General features: G+C 37.6%; 1 protein-coding gene and 1 pseudogene across 1 annotated transcript; both read left to right on the top strand.

The window, feature by feature from the left end:
- Positions 1 to 1,884: 1,884 nt before the first annotated feature.
- On the top strand, positions 1,885 to 2,543 carry LOC148730292 (uncharacterized; annotated as a pseudogene).
- A 5,695-nt stretch (positions 2,544 to 8,238) lies between these two features.
- LOC148730291 (uncharacterized) lies at positions 8,239 to 16,287 on the top strand. The gene is made up of 11 exons (XM_088760984.1): positions 8,239 to 8,838; positions 10,057 to 10,102; positions 10,672 to 10,726; positions 11,612 to 11,750; positions 12,309 to 12,372; positions 12,938 to 13,018; positions 13,737 to 13,798; positions 13,912 to 13,963; positions 14,571 to 14,662; positions 15,070 to 15,181; positions 16,046 to 16,287. Exons 1-11 carry the CDS (start codon positions 8,366 to 8,368, stop codon positions 16,112 to 16,114), a joined length of 1,245 nt encoding a protein of 414 aa, XP_088617110.1. The 5' UTR covers positions 8,239 to 8,365; the 3' UTR covers positions 16,115 to 16,287.
- Positions 16,288 to 16,979: the final 692 nt, after the last annotated feature.

Below are 16,979 nucleotides of genomic sequence, written 5' to 3'. Positions count from 1 at the left end.
TTTGGACTCCCTTCCTTCCGATTAACTTTAATCTTGACAAATTTTGGAATTTAGTGCGAGATGACTTTTCTGAAAATTACAAGAACGACATACTCTGAAAAATTGTACTTTGCGGTATTAAGGTCCGCGATTCTCTAAAGAATTGGGGATATATCGACTCAGATAAGTGCGCCTTCTGTTCCCGTAAAGAAACTATAGATCACTGTTTTCTCAATTGCCCCTGTGTGAAATCTGTATGGACCCACTTTTCCCCTATTACCTCCTCTATCCTTGGAACTAGATTTCTCCAATCCTGTAGCTATGTTTTCTTTTTTCGTTGGACCCCCGCTAGTCCAAAACAGAATCGTATTGCCCGCTTTCTAATTAAGACAATTCTGTACAGCATCTGGAAATTTCGAAATAAATCTATCTTCCACAAAGGAAATGACCCCCCCTGAGGGTATAATTCACCATGCCCTCAGCGAGACCAAAAACAGAATTGCGTGCGACTACTTCTGACTCTCGTTATCTAACTTTAGAAACGCTTGGGAGTCCCCATCAATCTGTACAATTGATGGGGACTCCTATAGAATACTTTTGTAAATAGATTACCTTAAGCTTTAGATAAGATTTGATTAAATCAACTTGGAATTATTTAAAACTTAGAATTACCACTAAACAATCCTAGAGTTACATTAATATTAGTCTGCGTTAGCCCTAGCTATACCAATTTCATAGATTAAGCTTATATTAATATTAGTTTACCTTAAGCTTTAGTTAACATTTGATTAAATCAACTTGGAATTATTTACAACTTAGAATTATCATTAAACAATCCTAGAGTTACATTAATATTAGTCTACGTTAGCCCTAGCCATACCAATATTATAGATTAAGCTTATATTTATATTAGACCTAACTATTTTGGAATTATTTATAACCTTACATTAATATTAGTAATATTTAATACTCGGATATAACTAACAACTCTTTAACTTTGGAACTTTGGACTGTTTATGGTTGCCGTGTGCTTTTTAAATATGCCAATGATTCCACTATTCTTTCGCCTATCACTAGGAATAGTGACCCGTCTGCCGACTTAGTTGGACAGTTCTTAACGTGGTGTAAAGACAATAGAATGGTCTGCAACCCTTGCAAATGTAAAGAGCTGGTTGTTAAAAAGAAAAATCATAATGTACTCTACTCTCCAATTAATAATATTCCTCAATGTAATAGCTTCGTTTTACTAGGAGTAACTTTACAGAGTAATGGAAAGTTTGATGAGCATGTAAGAACTAAGCTTGTCAAAGCAAACAAGTGTTTATACGTCCTACGAACATTGAGAAAGGAACATTACTCTCAGGCAGAGATTGATCATCTTTTTATATCCATTGTTTTGGCTAATTTTAGCTATGCACTTTCAGTCTATGCGGCATCTGAGTCCGATCTTACGGTTGTACAAAATTTTTTAGACCGATGTCATAAACGCGGTTTTATCTCATTTCCAGTTTTTATCAAGAACCTTTTAAGCAAACAAGACCGAAACATTTTGAAGAAACTAAAATCAACGGATTGCCACCCCCTGAAAGACATCATTCCTGTCCAAAGACATATGTACACAATCTTGGGAAAAAAGGCTGCGCGCGCCCGAAAAAAATACACGACGCTTTATGAACACCTTTGTAAATTGGTTGATATTTAAGCTCCATTTATTGTAATGACAAACTTTTTAATTCATAATATATATGTAGATTTCTGTAGTTTTTCCAAATTCATTGTAACATAAGATATGTAGTTTTATCTTATGATGGAATAAAGACCTTTATTATTTATTATTATTATTAACAATTAGTTGGGGCCAGGCCAACTTGCGTTAGCACTTTTATTTTGTAACTTATGTGGTTTGTTATGAATAAACCCTTTTCAAAACTTAAAAAATCGAGCAAGCACGGTACTTTCGAAGATGACAGAATATCGTTTTCGACAACCGAAAACCTTTAAGGAGGAGGAAAAGTGTGTCGTTAATGCAGTTCCAAAGTCGACGCAATACAAAAACAAATGGGCGGCTCGTATTTTTGAAGAGTGGGCAAAAGCTCGATTTTCGAAAGTAGCAACTTTGGAACCAGGTGGTCTTTTTAAAGAATATGATCTGCACAGGGTTCAATCGCTGGAAATTCCTTTATACCAAATGGATGCTTTAAGCGTTAATTATTGGCTGACGAAGTTTGTTGAAGAAGTTGCCAAACCGTCAAAGGAAAGATACCCACCGAAAACGTTATATCCGATTGTGTGTGGATTGCGTCTCTTCATGGAGGAGAAGAATGAGAACATGGATTTTAATCCTGTCGATGCTTCGGATAAAAGGTGCAGTTTTGTTGCTGTATGTAGCACTTATTATTCATTTTACTTTAAATTAATGTCACTAAATAACTACACTTGTTGTAAATGTCTCGATAGAGAACATTATCTGTAATTATCATTTGTTGTCAATAAAGTTGTTTATCGCCACGTGTTTTTCTTGCTTTATCAGTATGCAGATTAAGAAAATTTGCATCCGTGTTTGAAATCGTTTCAAACACGGCCATACTTTCAACTCGTTTTTCATTGGGTTTCTAAATCCATCCACCTGACCAGAATAAGATGCTCTGGTTGGGTAAGAGCAGCATGAATAATTAATGATTTGAGAAGGGGGTGGAAACTACTACAGTTCCTCAATCTCTCCCCTCCCCCTGAAAAAGGAATGCCTGACTGTAGGTCAGGGCTCACTTCGGAATCCGGTCAGTGTAAAACGAAGACTGCGGACTGCAGACTGCAGACTGCCGACTGCAGACCGGGGGTAGAATGCAGACTGAGGGTAAAAGGCAGACTGTAGACTGCAGACCAGGGATAAAATGCAGACTGCCGTAAAATATTAATAATAAAAAAACGAGTCTTAAGGATGAAATAAAGAGTGTTCGTACCCGTAAAATAATGTCACGTCAGGACTCACGAAACACACAAAGGCCGCTTCGCGCAGTACAAAAGTCACGTCATCCCCAAGTCACATGGCACTAAAAAATGTCGGAAAACGAGGACGACGATCTCATGGTAATTTTCGATAATTTGCGTTAATGTCTTTCACAGACTATGCTCGATACTTACAAGTTTACCTTGCCTTGTTGTTGCGTTGTCGTGTTTTGCTTGCCTTGCCCTCCAAACAATTCCGAGGCCATATGAAGAATTTGAACGCTAAGAGAGTTACTCGGTCCCAGACCTATTCGCGAAAGCACAATTCAAAATGGCCGACATGTAAACAATGGTAAGATGAATAGCATTACGATCAGTTTGGTCGCTTTTGGGAAACTTGGTTCAACAAAATGGGGAGTTCAAGAACTAGAAGTTGATAATATGTTTTACTAAGGCGAAGAAACGCCTTTCGGTTTGAGTTTTCGGGATTTTGAAAAAAAAAAACTACGGGTACGGGTAGGAACACTCCCAAGTCTTGTTTTTTATTACTTATATTTTATTTTACCCTCAGTCTGCATTTTAACCCTGGTCTGCAGTCTGCAGTATGCAGTCTGCATTTTACCCCTGGTCTGCAGTCCGCAGTGTTCATTTTACCCTCAGTCTGCATTTTACTCCCGGTCTGCAGTCCGCAGTCTGCGTTTTACACTGACCGCTTCGGAATCAGCAATTGGCTATCAAGTCCATGGCCTAATCGGGAAAGAGGTCATGAACATATCTGTACATTTTTTATTCGAAGGTAAATAAGTTTTAACCCGCGGCCAAGTAATGCCTTCTCAGGGTTGTCATAAAGAGTTTTAGAAACTGGACTCTGATACTGAAAGCAGGCGGCACCATGAACAAGTTATATTTCCACCGATATCATGCTTCCATGCTGAAAAATTACTTCACAAGCATTCGGAAGGCGAGAAACTAGCGTGGCGTGTATCACCCTCTTCTTGTAGTTTAACTGAGTACTTGTCACCCAATAATAATCCTCATTCCTTCTTTTTTGATGCAGTCTCTCCCAGTCTCTCCAGTAGAAACTAGCGTTGCGTGTATCACCCTCTTCTTGTAGTTTTACTGAGTACTTGTCACCCAATAATAATCCTAATTCCTTCTTTTTTGATGCAGTCTCTCCCAGTCTCTCCAGTAGAAACTAGCGTGGCGTGTATCACCCTCTTCTTGTAGTTTTACTGAGTACTTGTCACCCAATAATAATCCTAATTCCTTCTTTTTTGATGCAGTCTCTCCAGTAGATATCGAACGAGTAATACTGTCTATTCCTCGAAACAAAACCTAGGGTCTTTACTCTTGTCCAATCCATATTTTATCTGGTGCTAAACATATTATGTCTGGCCCTCTATCTAAAATTTTATAATATCTCTGTGCAAGAAGGTGTCTATCCATCCAAATTAAAGCAAGCGAAAGTTATTCCTGTCTACAGTGACGATGTAACTGAACCCGGGATTATCGGCCTATTTCGCTATTATCTCTTTTTAATAGAATATTTAAAAATTGATGCACCATCAACTAAAAACCTTTCTTGACAAAAACGATATCTTATTTAAATCCCAGTATGGCTTTCGTGAAAAGCATTCGACTCAACGCGCTGTTATTGACGTTGCGAACATCATACAAAATAATATGGACTCAAAATTATTCACTTGCGGCATCTTCTTAGATCTAAAAAAAGCCTTTGATACCGTTAACCATTTAATCTTACTAAAAAGAACTTGATCATTATGGTATCAGGGGCATCATTAATGACTGGTTTTCCTCGTACCTTCTTGGTCGTACACAAGTGACTGAATTAGATTCTAATCTATCCAACATTAATAAGATCTCGTGTGGTGTCCCTCAAGGCTCTGTTCTTGGCCCTTTGTTATTCTTAATTCATATTAATGATTTTCATCACTCTTCTTCGAAATTCTCGTTTTATCTTTATGCAGAAGACACAAATTTGTTGTATGCCAATAAAAATCTCAAGACCCTTGAATAAACAGTCAATAGCGAATTGGTCAAAGTATCTGACTGGCTCAAAGCAAATAAACTAACTTTAAATGCTAAAAAATCTAACTTTGTCATTTTTCGTCCTTATCAACGTAAACTGGACCTTAGAGTCAATGCCAAATGTTTGATAATAGTAATCATTCTTTTACCTCTCTTGAATGTAAGGATCATAGAATATTTAGGTGTCTTATTGGATAGTCATCTGAGTTGAAAATTTCACATTGACAATGTGGCAATAAAAATAAGTAGAATAAATATAATATCTTACGAGACGTTTTGTTGTGTAGTATCGCTGAGTATTTTTACGAGTTGTGCCGTATTTTGACTAGCCCGTAGGGCTCGTCAAAATACAAATAACGAGTAAAAATACTCAGCGATACTACACAATAAAACGTCTAATAAGTTATTTATTATCCAATACGCCAAACTGTTATTTCAGTGCGGGCGAATTTCGCGAATGTTTATTTATGGGGAGTGCGTGACAGAAGTATGCGAAGCGGAACGGAATTGGCCCGTTGTTGTGCTGCTGTTTCTATTTTCTTCATTAAATGAAGAAATTTTCTGGTCGTCAAGCTGTTTTTCTTCGTTCGATTCATCTAATGAACCTGGATCTATATTTGCCAGCCATTCTGACTCTTCGTCGTCGGAAATATGATTCAAATTGTCTGCCATTTGTTTTTTTTCGCAACTACAATCCAATTCTTCGCTTGCACGATGCGAGAAAACCTGTTTAACCGGTACTTCAATAGACGAGTACAAATACCGCGTGATATTTGTACTCGTCTATGGCGTTATTTGTACTTGTCTAGGTGTAGTTGGATAATAATTGGAATTATTGCCCGCCTTCGGCATCTCTTACCTTAATAATAATAATAATAATAATAATAATAATAATAATAATTATTATTATTATTGTTATTGTTATTATCATTATTAGAGTTATTTTGGATCGTTTTTTACGCTGTTAATATTTTGTATTGTAGAGGATTTTATGGAAATTATTGCTAAATAAAATTGTTATGATAATAATAATAATAATAATGACAATAATAATAATAATGATAATAATAATAATAATGATAATAATAATCTTTAGACAGGGTGCGTTCTCACAAAAAGTGGTTTTGAGAACGGCCCTGTAGTTTTCAGAACGGCCCTGTAGTTAACTATTTATCGCTCTTTGATCCTCCCTTACCTATCCTATGGCGTGGCTGTTTGGGGCCAAGCTGCTAAATCACATTTACCGTGCGTGATTAAAATCCTCGTCCTACAAAAACGTGTTCTTCGGCTGATATATTTTTCTGAACCCAGAGCACATGCGGTGCCTTTATTTATCTCCTCAAAAATCCTCCTCATAAATATGTTATACGTTGAATTAATCAGTTTCCTCAATTATGTTTGACGTCTCATGTCTAACTGTACCTACCAACATTAGTAATCTTTTAATTAAAGCTACTGGAAAGCATAATCACGATACGAGGTTCTCTTCTTTCAGCAATCTTTATATTAATCCATCGAGACTGAATCAAAGCCAGAGCTCTTTTGCTAGCTTCGGAGCTAAACGTTGGAACTCTATTTCTGATGCTCTTCGTAAACTCCCGAAGACAGCTTTAAAAAAACTCTTCAAGGACATGTTATTTTCGTTCCTAGAGGCTGAGAATACGATTACTATGTTGAATCGCCCCCTCTATTTCTAAAAATTACTAGTTATAAACTGGCTTTATAATTTATATTCTACATTGTAGTGTTACTATTTGCTTGTGTTTAATGATGCAGTTGTATATACAAGTTTTAAGTGGCTGTCTTTTTCTGGAAATGTTATTAATTTATGTTTAAGCTTTATTTGTACTCTATCACCACTGCTGTACCTCTAATTCTCGCCCGCCTCGACTAGCTCCTGCTATTTGCGGGCGTGAACGGTCTTCATGAACATGAAAGTGTAAATTAGATCAATAATAAAGGCTGACAGTTTCGAAAGAAACTGTTTGGGGCTGCGTAGGTGGGGGTAACGAAATAATTTGGATATATCAACAAAGTTGAAATGGTAAATTGGCCACCGTAACGATCGATTACAAAAGCTGACGTTTCGAGCGCTAGCCCTTCGTCGGAGCGAAGGGCTCCGATGAAGGGCTAACGCTCGAAACGTCAGCTTTTGTAATCGTTATGGTGGCCAATTTACCATCTCAACTTTGTTGATATATCCAAATTATTAGATCAATAATAATCAGATTAATTAAATTAATTAGATTAATTTGTAACTTGTAATTTTCTTATTAAGCTTTCTTTCTTATTAAGCTTCAATAAACTGTATTGTAAACTGTTATTATTCAAATAGGTGTATAATAAACAAATTTGAATTTTTTTTTTAATCGGAGAATCCACTTCAGCTGGTTCTCTTGTTTTCACTGACAATCATTGTGACAATCAATTGTGACAATCAAAGTAATCTTGTTAGTACATGAACAGCACTTCTGACAAGTGCTCAAGGCTTGAACATGACTAAGGTAGAAAATGGTGATTTCAAAAGCAAAGGGGGGAGCTAGCATGAAAGTGGATTGGTTGATCAGCACATTTTAAGCTTTCAAAAACTGATGGATTAGGATAGGATACCATATGTTAGCCAAAACCAGCAAAGGTAGAGGACTATAGTTAAAATATAAGTACCCCAGAGGAAAAAACATGATGTACACTCAATAAACAGTAAACTTACACCAAAAAAAGAAAAAGAAAAAAAAAAGAAGAATAGCCTGCGCCTTCTTTTTAAAATTGACGGTAAAATGTTTCGAATACCAGCTCATAACAACCCTGCCTTCTGTACAAATCTTCTCTACCATAATTATCTATCACTTTTTACTTCAAACTTTCAAATTCTGAATAAAGACAGAATCAGGGGACGGATTGTCTTACTAGAAGGATACACTTATTGATCAGTCTGGATTCTAGTCTCCCTCGCAGCCGTTTTTTTTCATGTCACGCAACGCTCCCCAAAAAAAACTTTTAGGGGAGCGTTGCGTGACATCCAAAAAACGGCTGCGAGGGAGACTATCTGGATTCCGAAGCATCTAAATTTCATTACCAGCTCAAAACTTAGAATGCTGATCGGCGTGGCTCGCGTGTTTCGATCCGGCGAGGAATGTGAGTGCGAGTGAGGTCCGCGTAAAGGCAAAACATCACTTTCATTTCCATTCCTCATTCCCCATTTCCCATTCTCGTTCCTGATTTTACCGGCGAGAATTTTTATCCGAGCTTGTCCGATCTTGCCCGATTAATTTCCGACATTCGTGTCGTAGTTGTTTGTTTATCAAAATCGCCCCATGCAGTTCTCCAAGAACACTGCTAGAATCTTGAACTGTTATTAGAGGCTTTTGCATACTGAAATCAGAGTAGAAAAATGCTATGTTTGCAGAAAGTCGAAGGGAAATCCTATGATCCATCTCTGCAACCGAAAAAAATTTTGCTAAAACCGACTGTCACTCGTCTCGGACGCAGTCGTGAAAACTCGGATGTTGTTATGGACAGTGCCATGTGTCCTTTAATGATTAGTCGTGTTCACGCTGAAATTCATTTCAACGATGGAAGGTTCAGGATTAATTGTCAAGGACTGAACGGGCTGCTAGTAAACAAAACAAAGCGTAGTTCTGCTGTCCTTTGCGATGGTGATGTAGTTGTCTTTGGAGGTGCAGGAGCTAAAGCGAAAGAAGGACAGAGTTTGTCAGCGTACGATTCGGAACTTGTTTATGTTTTTAGTGAGGTCTGCCAAAATGATTCTGAAGAAGTGGGCTCCTTTGGAGAAGGAACTAGCGATGGGAGTGTGCGAAGGCGAAGCAAACGGAAAAAGCCTGTATCACCAAGTGAACTACAGAGGTAGGGGTACATAACAGAGAGGTAGGGGTACTTTGAAAGGTGTTAGTAGGGCTACTGGACCCAAGGAAAGGAGTGCGGACTAGAAAGAGAGGTGAAACATTTTAAAGGGGGGGCTTTCTGGTTTTAGATCCTTGAAATATGCTGGAATAATGAAGTATTATAAGAAGTCTTATGGAAATAAGGGGAGAAGAATTCATGTACTGTAGTAGAAGGGTACCTGTTTACAAGTTGCCCACAGAGAGGCAATTTTGTTATGTTCGAGGACACGACACATTGTGCTCTCACAGTTCCTCTCCCCACCCACGAGTGTGAATGGCTAACAGACAAAGCTGTCAGGGGAAGTTGATGAACTACTGAGGGGGGAGGGGAAAGGGACTGAATTGCAATGGAGCAGACTTCTTAGAGAAAGTAGCTATACTGTGTTTTCTCTTTTATGTTGAGCATGACAGGTGAAATAAAGTTCCAAACCTGAGGAGTATTCTTCAACCTGTTGAATTTTCAAGAATTTCAAGCAATTTTATAGGACATTTATTACTTTTCTAGGGAATTCTACATCAAATTGCACTAAAAAAAACTGACGCCATTTTGGGTTTAACGGATGGAGGTCTTCTAACATAGTCTTACACTCCATTGGTGCTCTGAACGCGATAGGGTTGGATAAGAATATTACTAGGAACCAAGCCCGTCTTTCTATCTTTCAATCACGTGCTTGATTCAGCTAAAAACTGAAAAGATGATTATAAAGAAAGGATTATTACTACAGTAATGATATGAAACAGGGGGCGTATCACAATGCTAGAAAATTACTAAATATTTCGAATCAATAGTGATACCAGCAATAATATCTAAGCCAAATCTAACTAAATCGACAAGCATGCACAATAAACTACAAATCTTACCTCTTTCTCCAATCTTAACTCTTATTCTTTAAGTCTTTTATCCTTTGCTCCGTTCGTTCTGATCGGATGTGGTTATGGAAAAGGCTAATTTGATCTGATTATCTAATGTTCCTTGCGTGACAATGGAAGTTACGTAAACACTCTTAACTATTACCTGTTAATCAGTTATATTGGGTTTCAAGTGCAATTGAAGGCAGAATTCATGAGTGACGAGATGGAATTTCCTTGAATTGCATAATTGACTGCACTACTTACAGTTGTTATGTATACATAGGTGTGAAACATGTAAAAGGTTGAGTTGTGTTTTAATGATTTTCAGTTCTTCTCATGAAAAGAAGGCAAAAGGCAGCATGGAAGGCAAGCAGGTCAATTCTTGACTTTTTATAATTAAAAGGCATCAGTTTTAAAAACAAAATAATGATACTGTGAAATCTTAATTTTTAATTTATAGCAGATATTTAATAATTTGCAAATCAAAAGGAGGAAGTTCAGTTTTATGCTCCAGAAAAGGACATGATACTATCTCAGTCATCGAAAAGACATTTGAAATTATGATGCTACCTGTCGCCGTATTGAAATAGGAAGACTAATCTAGCCTTCTGAAAATTTTCTCTCAATGTTCTTTAAATGCTATCATTATAGATTCCAGTTAAGTGTTGTTCAGGACAGTAACGTGTTGTTCAGTTAAGTCTGGATACTATTTTTGTCATCTTTTGGCAATCAGTGTTAACAGTAAGGGAAACAGCTGTGTTTGCTTTTTTTTGGAAGCACATTTGAAACCTTTATGGTAGAGATATGTGGTTTGAGGAGCATTCTTCTCCTTTAAAAGAGATAAATTGTACATTTATTAATTAAAATTATTTATTCTTTAAGGTATCTATTTATACTGCACAGTGTTTTTGGTGACTATCATGATCATTAATATATTTTTCAGGTTTTGGAAGGTGATCAAAAGGTTGATCCACTGGAGGAAGTTAAAATGGACAAAGGTACATTGACCTCCAAGAGGTGAATTAAACACCACTTCATGATGTATGATGCAACTCTCCTCAGAAGGCATTCTGTATATTGAAGGAATATGTGGAAAAAAGCCCTTAGTGTCATTTATGGTAAAAAAAGGTAGATTAAGTCTGTACTGGAGCCAAGTGGCCCACCCAGTGGGAGATTATCCTGGTTTCCTTAGCATGACGCAACTAGGAGTATCACTACTCCCCCCTGGATGGGATGCTAGTCCAGTGCAAAGTTATCTCCCAGGATTTCATCACACTTCCCTGTTAACTCTGAACAGTACTCAGTCATTCTCCTCTCAGTTCTGATAGAAAGCTATATTCTCCATTAAAATTGATACCTCAGTGTTTCTCAAATTGAACACAGGGAGAAATGGTTATGGCATCTTATTACACGACTCGGGCAGTCAGAGGGCCAATAACTAAAATCAGCCAATTAAAATGCTCTCTTGCCGGTCAATATTCTCTCAGTATTGGACTGGGCACTGTCCTGAATGGTCCGGAATGATACTGCACTTGTGTCCCTCTGAACTTCAGTTGTATAATAAATCTCTTATTAACCAAGCTTGCTTGGGACCGTACTGGAAGAATATCGGCCCTCTGTCTTTTTTGTACGGACCTCGCTGCGCTCGGTCGGTACTGTCAAGACCTCGGGCCAATATTCTCCCAGTAGGGTCCTCGTGCTTGATTATAAGATATATATATTAGTAGTTGTTTAGCCAGGGCTCGTGTTAAATTCTCCCCTCAGTTCTGATAGAATGCTATATTCTCCATCCAAATTGCCAAGTATTCCTCTAAAATAACACACAGGGAGAATTGTTTATGGCATTAACAGGGCTCATGTTAAATTTCCCTTTTAACTGGTAGATGACAGCAGATCAAAGAAGTGCCTGAAAGCTTTAAATGAGGAGTTACTTTGCTGTATCTGTCGTGAACTCATGGTATTGGCACACACTTTGCCTTGCTCACACACGTTCTGTTTTGGTTGTATCAAGGACTGGCTTTGGTAAGACATGTTACAGAACATTTTTGGTTTCAGTTCAAAATTCGTCTCAACCCTTTATCCTCAAGAGTGACTAATATCATCCCTGTATCACACATAAATGTCAGGAGAATTAGGAAAATGATCACAAACAAAAGATATAAGCTCTTCAATGTTGAACAAATTCTCCTTATCAGCACCTTAGGTAATGTATTGAGAACAGTATCTATGGAGAATATGCACTGATGTTAGGGTTAAGGTAAATCTATTTACAGTAGTCATGTCAAATTATTTTACAATACATTATTTTATCACTCGCTGCATGGTAAGAGTAGAAATTTTTTATTCAAAAGTATAAAAATAATCATAGGCTAAACAGAGTCATTCATAAAAACTTAATTGTTTACTTGTTTTCTGTGAGGAAAAGAACCAAGGCACAGTTTTTGTGTTCTCTTCAGTTGCAAAGGCATGATGTGTGAACTGCCCAGTTCAGTGCTTTAATTGAGGTGCTAACCAATCACATTTTAGAATTTTGTTTAGGGACCATAAAGTGTTGAAGTTATTTTTCCTGTTTCTTGTTAGTCATTCAAAAGACTGTCCAAACTGTAGAGCAAAGGCTCAACTCAAGTCTGCTGTACCAGTTAAGGTGAGGTAACAGTTAAAGAGGTGTAGATTAGACCCCTAAGGTTATTCTTGATGGAACACCAACTTCTCTCTCTTTTTATTTTTTTGTCAGGTAATACATAACAATTTGGAAGGAGAACCTTGTAGTCTATCATAAGTCAGTCAGGCCTTTTTTTCTCTCAACAGTTTTGCTTGCCCAACTAATGAAAGTCTAAGTGAATTGTACTTGTATCCTATAAGACATTCTCATTAAGTGAAAGTCTAAGTGAATTGTACTTGTATCCTATTAGACATTCTCATGGTCAGCCTTAATGTTTTGACAAAGTGTGACATCCCGGAATAGGGGTGCAGTTTTTAAAATACTGTTCCTGATCTATATGCTCATCTGTCAAGACTACTCTGTTTGTGCATGGTCTTAGGGATTCTATGTGAGTTCAATATGATGAGCTGCACTTAATTCTTATTCACATGTATACAAACATTTTTTTTTCTATTTCTGTGACCTTTCCACTACTTTGCTGACCAGAAACAAGAGTGTAGTTGTTATGACAGTGGGTAATTGTTGAGCTTTCTGTTTGACCCTCCAGGTGCTAGACAATACAATAAACAAAGTAGCAGAAGAAGTTCTTCCTCCAGAGGAACTGGGAGAGAGGCATCTAAAAATTCAGGTAAGCAGTACGTTATTTGAAACAAAAATCTTCAACTTTCGCTGTCCAGGTTAAGTTTTTTATTTGATCTCTGACAAATTCTGGTGAAATGAAACATGTCTTTCTTGTAGCATTTTTCTTCTCTTTCAAACAAAAGTAAAGCAAATACACTTGTAAACAATTATTCACCTTAGTGGAATAGAACAATGGTGGGTCCCTGGTGAAAATCTTTGGAGGATATTTAAGGATCAGTAAAGATCTTCATGAGGACCTTTGAGGTTCTCTTTTGTTTCTTCATGAATATCCCTGAGAATTCTTTGAGGATCTTCACAATGCTTGTTTAAAGATCCTCAAGGATCTTGCATTTTCTTGCCAAAATCTTCAAAGATCTGGCAATTTCTTGCCAAGATCTTCAAGGTCTTCCATTTTCTTGCCAAGATCTTCAAGGATCTTTCATTTTCTTGTCAAGATCTTTGAGGTTCTTCTATGGATCTTCAAAGATCTCCAAGAGGTCTTGTCAAGAATTTCAAAGATCCTTTAAAGATGTTGGCATGAAAATAAAAGATCCTTGAAGATCTTTACAAGAAAATAGAAGATTCTTAAAGATTTTGGCAAGAAAGTGAAAGATCCTTGGAGATATTAGCAAGAAAATAAAAGATCTTCAAAGATCTTGGCCAGAAAATCAAAGGAAAAAATTAACCAGTAGTACTTTTTAATCTTATTTCACTTTCCTTTATAGGAGATGAGCAAAGAAGCAAAAAAGAAAACTCCAAAGAAAGTTGTGCCTGCTTCATCAACCAGGTCAGGGCTGGTTCAGTTGTGTTTTTTTTCGCAAAGGCAACTTTTTGTCTAAACGTAAGATAGATCATAAATTTCTTCATTTAAAATTTGCTTTGATTCTTTTTTCAATTTAGTGATAGTGAATCTGATCAAGAAGGTAGTGACAGTGAGAATTATTCAGAAGAGGTACTGTTGATTCAAGTTGTTTTTGTCATCCTGTATTTGGACTATTTGGTAATCTTACACAACGGTCAAAGTCCATCCTTCACATCCCCTGTCAGCCCCAGTCTGTACAAGTCGTTAGACCGAGAGGGACTGTGACTGGATCTGGGGAAAGGGCTGAAATATCTCAGCAAGGGTATTTAGAGCTAAACGTTACTAGAATTGTTACGTAGGCTGCCTGCTGTTTAGAAGAGACAGAAAGTGTTTTTGTACACTAAGTTCTTTCTTTTGTCACACTGAAAAAATAACTTGCTGCATAGTTGTTGATTTAGGGTACTGTGCGTTTTCTGAAGTGAAAATATGATTGGTTACGCGTATTTTGCCAGGAAATTGTTTGATCGTGTGGTCTGATCATCCCGGGGGGAGAAGTCCAGATAAAGACTGTTGTAGTTGGTAATGACTGACGTTTCCACGATCTGAGCGTAAGTCGCAGTGAGCGTTGAATGGCTTTGATGTTGACTTCCGCTACCAACAATAGTCATTTGCATGACCATCAGACTACACGATCATATTTTTATTTTGAAAATCAGAATATCGATGATTTTAATTGTTTTTCACTTCTTTGTTCAAGGAGTCTGACTACTTTGATTATTCTTACGGTGTCGAGCATGCGCGTAGTGGTCGAGCACAGTGCAGAACTTGCGGCAGCCTCATTCCAAACAGGTAATTTGTTGTTCCTAAGAATATGTACCAGCCCCCTCTTCCCCTCCCCCACCCGCCTGGTCCATTACACGAGGGTCTCAATGGTGGCTTTTATGGCTAATGGTTAAAATTTTCGCAAATTTACGGCTGTCATCAGAAATTGTTTTTACGGTTAACTTTTCTTTCCCCTAACGATTAAAACTTGTCAATTTGTACGCCAGACGGCTCACGTTTTAGGCCATTTAACGGCCATCAGTTTAGGCTATTGAGGTCCTTTCACGCCCGAAAGCCGAAAGCTAACAGTGGAAGGACATTTATTTAATGAAAACATCCTCTTACAGAGAATACTTATGGCCCACTGCTTGGGTAAGACCGCGGTTTGGGTTCGATCTTGTGTAAATAGCTGGCCCTATGTGTTTTAATCACAGGACTCTAAGGTGGGTTGTTTCGTTCACCGATCATGGATATCGTCAGTACAGGCAGAAGCATTACCACCATTTGGAGTGTTATTTACCTCCTGACCATGTGACATTTGAGAGGGTAAGTTGATAACTTTGGTGAGGTGCATGAAAAGTAACTCATTCTTACAACAGTCACGTGAGACATTCAATGTGAAAAGGTTATTTAGAATGAGTCAGTCAGTCTTGCAATAAACACATCCTGACACAATCTCAACTTGTGTTCAGTGAAGCTAAGGGTTCTACGAAAAGAACCTTTGCTACGCCAGATACGAAAAACCACTAAAAACCCACTTTTTAGATGTGGCCAAAAAATATGTGGAAACGTATTCCTCATCCAACGCAGCAGCACAATGCCCCGAGGACAGGGTAAACTAACCTCGTTACACTACTTTTCACCAGAAAAAATTCAGTGATTGTAATGATATTTTACAGGCAGGTCGAAAACGAAAATTACAACAAACACAACAAAATAAAGTGGTCAAACATGCGACTGACCGACCGAGATAGACTTAATTTTCCCGTGAAACGCTTAAATAATCGGAAACTTTCACGATGCCACGCAAACTTCTTCAACGTGCCGTCAGAATAGAATTTTCAGACTAATTCGTTCCCATGTCACTCAAACGTCAGAAATTCCATTTCTCGTGCACCTCACTCCCAGAGTTTCGTGCGGCGCGCTTAAATAGATTTTTTGATTTTTTTTCACGCTCGAAACGTCAGCTTCGAAATCTGTTTTATGGTGGCCAGTTTCCATTATCAACTCAGGTGATGAAACCAGATTATACTTACGGCTATGTCAGGCAAATCACGAGATCTCTATGAGGAACCATGGTGAACAAATACCTAGTAACGCCCGGCAATCAGCCACTAAGACTCTAGAGTTACGCCCAGACACCTCAGTTTCGCCATCATTTTAACAGCTTTCTTTCTTGATCTACTGTAGCTTTCTATCGCCAGTGACCTTTCAAGAGCTGACAGAAGACTTGTGACGGAAAGACTCAGAGAAAGATGAATTTTACATATTGAAAAAGAGAATAATTTATTTTTTCTGTATCGAAGTATGCTTAATTGTAAATATGATGGACAAAGGTAATTGTTTAGCGTTCAGAGAGGTCTTTGTTGAGAGGAACTCTTAAGGACAATTATATTATTTAATGAAATATATTTTTGACCACAAACTTCAAATTGTTTGTGAGTTTATATGCCTGCTGTAGAATTCAACTCTACTACAAAAGTCTCTCTCGTAGGACACCTCTGTAGGACACATAAATAGAGAAGATTCCCGCGCCTCTCTTCTTTCCTAATCGTCTGGTGGGTGATACACATGAAGAAAATTACAACAGTGTAAATGTAGCGTTGAAAGAAAGAACGATGCAGATTAGTTCGGGGAGGGGGGATCAGGAGGGGAAGGGAGAAAGGGGGTATGGGGGGATTATGGGGGATCGGAGGGAAGCGGAGAAATATACGGGTTTCTATCACCATATCTTCGATTCGGACTAAAAAACCTTCGAAAATTATTCCAATGTTCTTTGGGTACGACTCAAATCCATTTCCTCTTCGAGAGGTAGTAATTTCCTATAGATGAGTGAGGATAATAATAATAATAATAATAATATTAAAATTTATAGTGCGCAAATTCCATAAAATGTTCAAATGCGCATTACAAGATTAAAAATTACCATTAAAATAGACTTACAATAATTTTAAGAAACAATTAAGAGTAAACTTAGAATGGCTAAAAAAGCTATAAAAATGCACTACGAAAAAGGTGAGTCTTAAGTTTAGCTTTAAAAATATTTACTGTTCCTGCGCTCCTAATATCCAGCGGTAGTTCGTTCCATAGTTTCGGAGCAGCACAGGTAAAGGAACGATCCCCC

This window comes from Stylophora pistillata, chromosome 5, assembly GCF_964205215.1.
Source record: "Stylophora pistillata chromosome 5, jaStyPist1.2, whole genome shotgun sequence".
Classification (NCBI taxonomy): domain Eukaryota; kingdom Metazoa; phylum Cnidaria; class Anthozoa; order Scleractinia; family Pocilloporidae; genus Stylophora; species Stylophora pistillata.
This window is presented reverse-complemented; position numbering and strand designations above follow the sequence as displayed.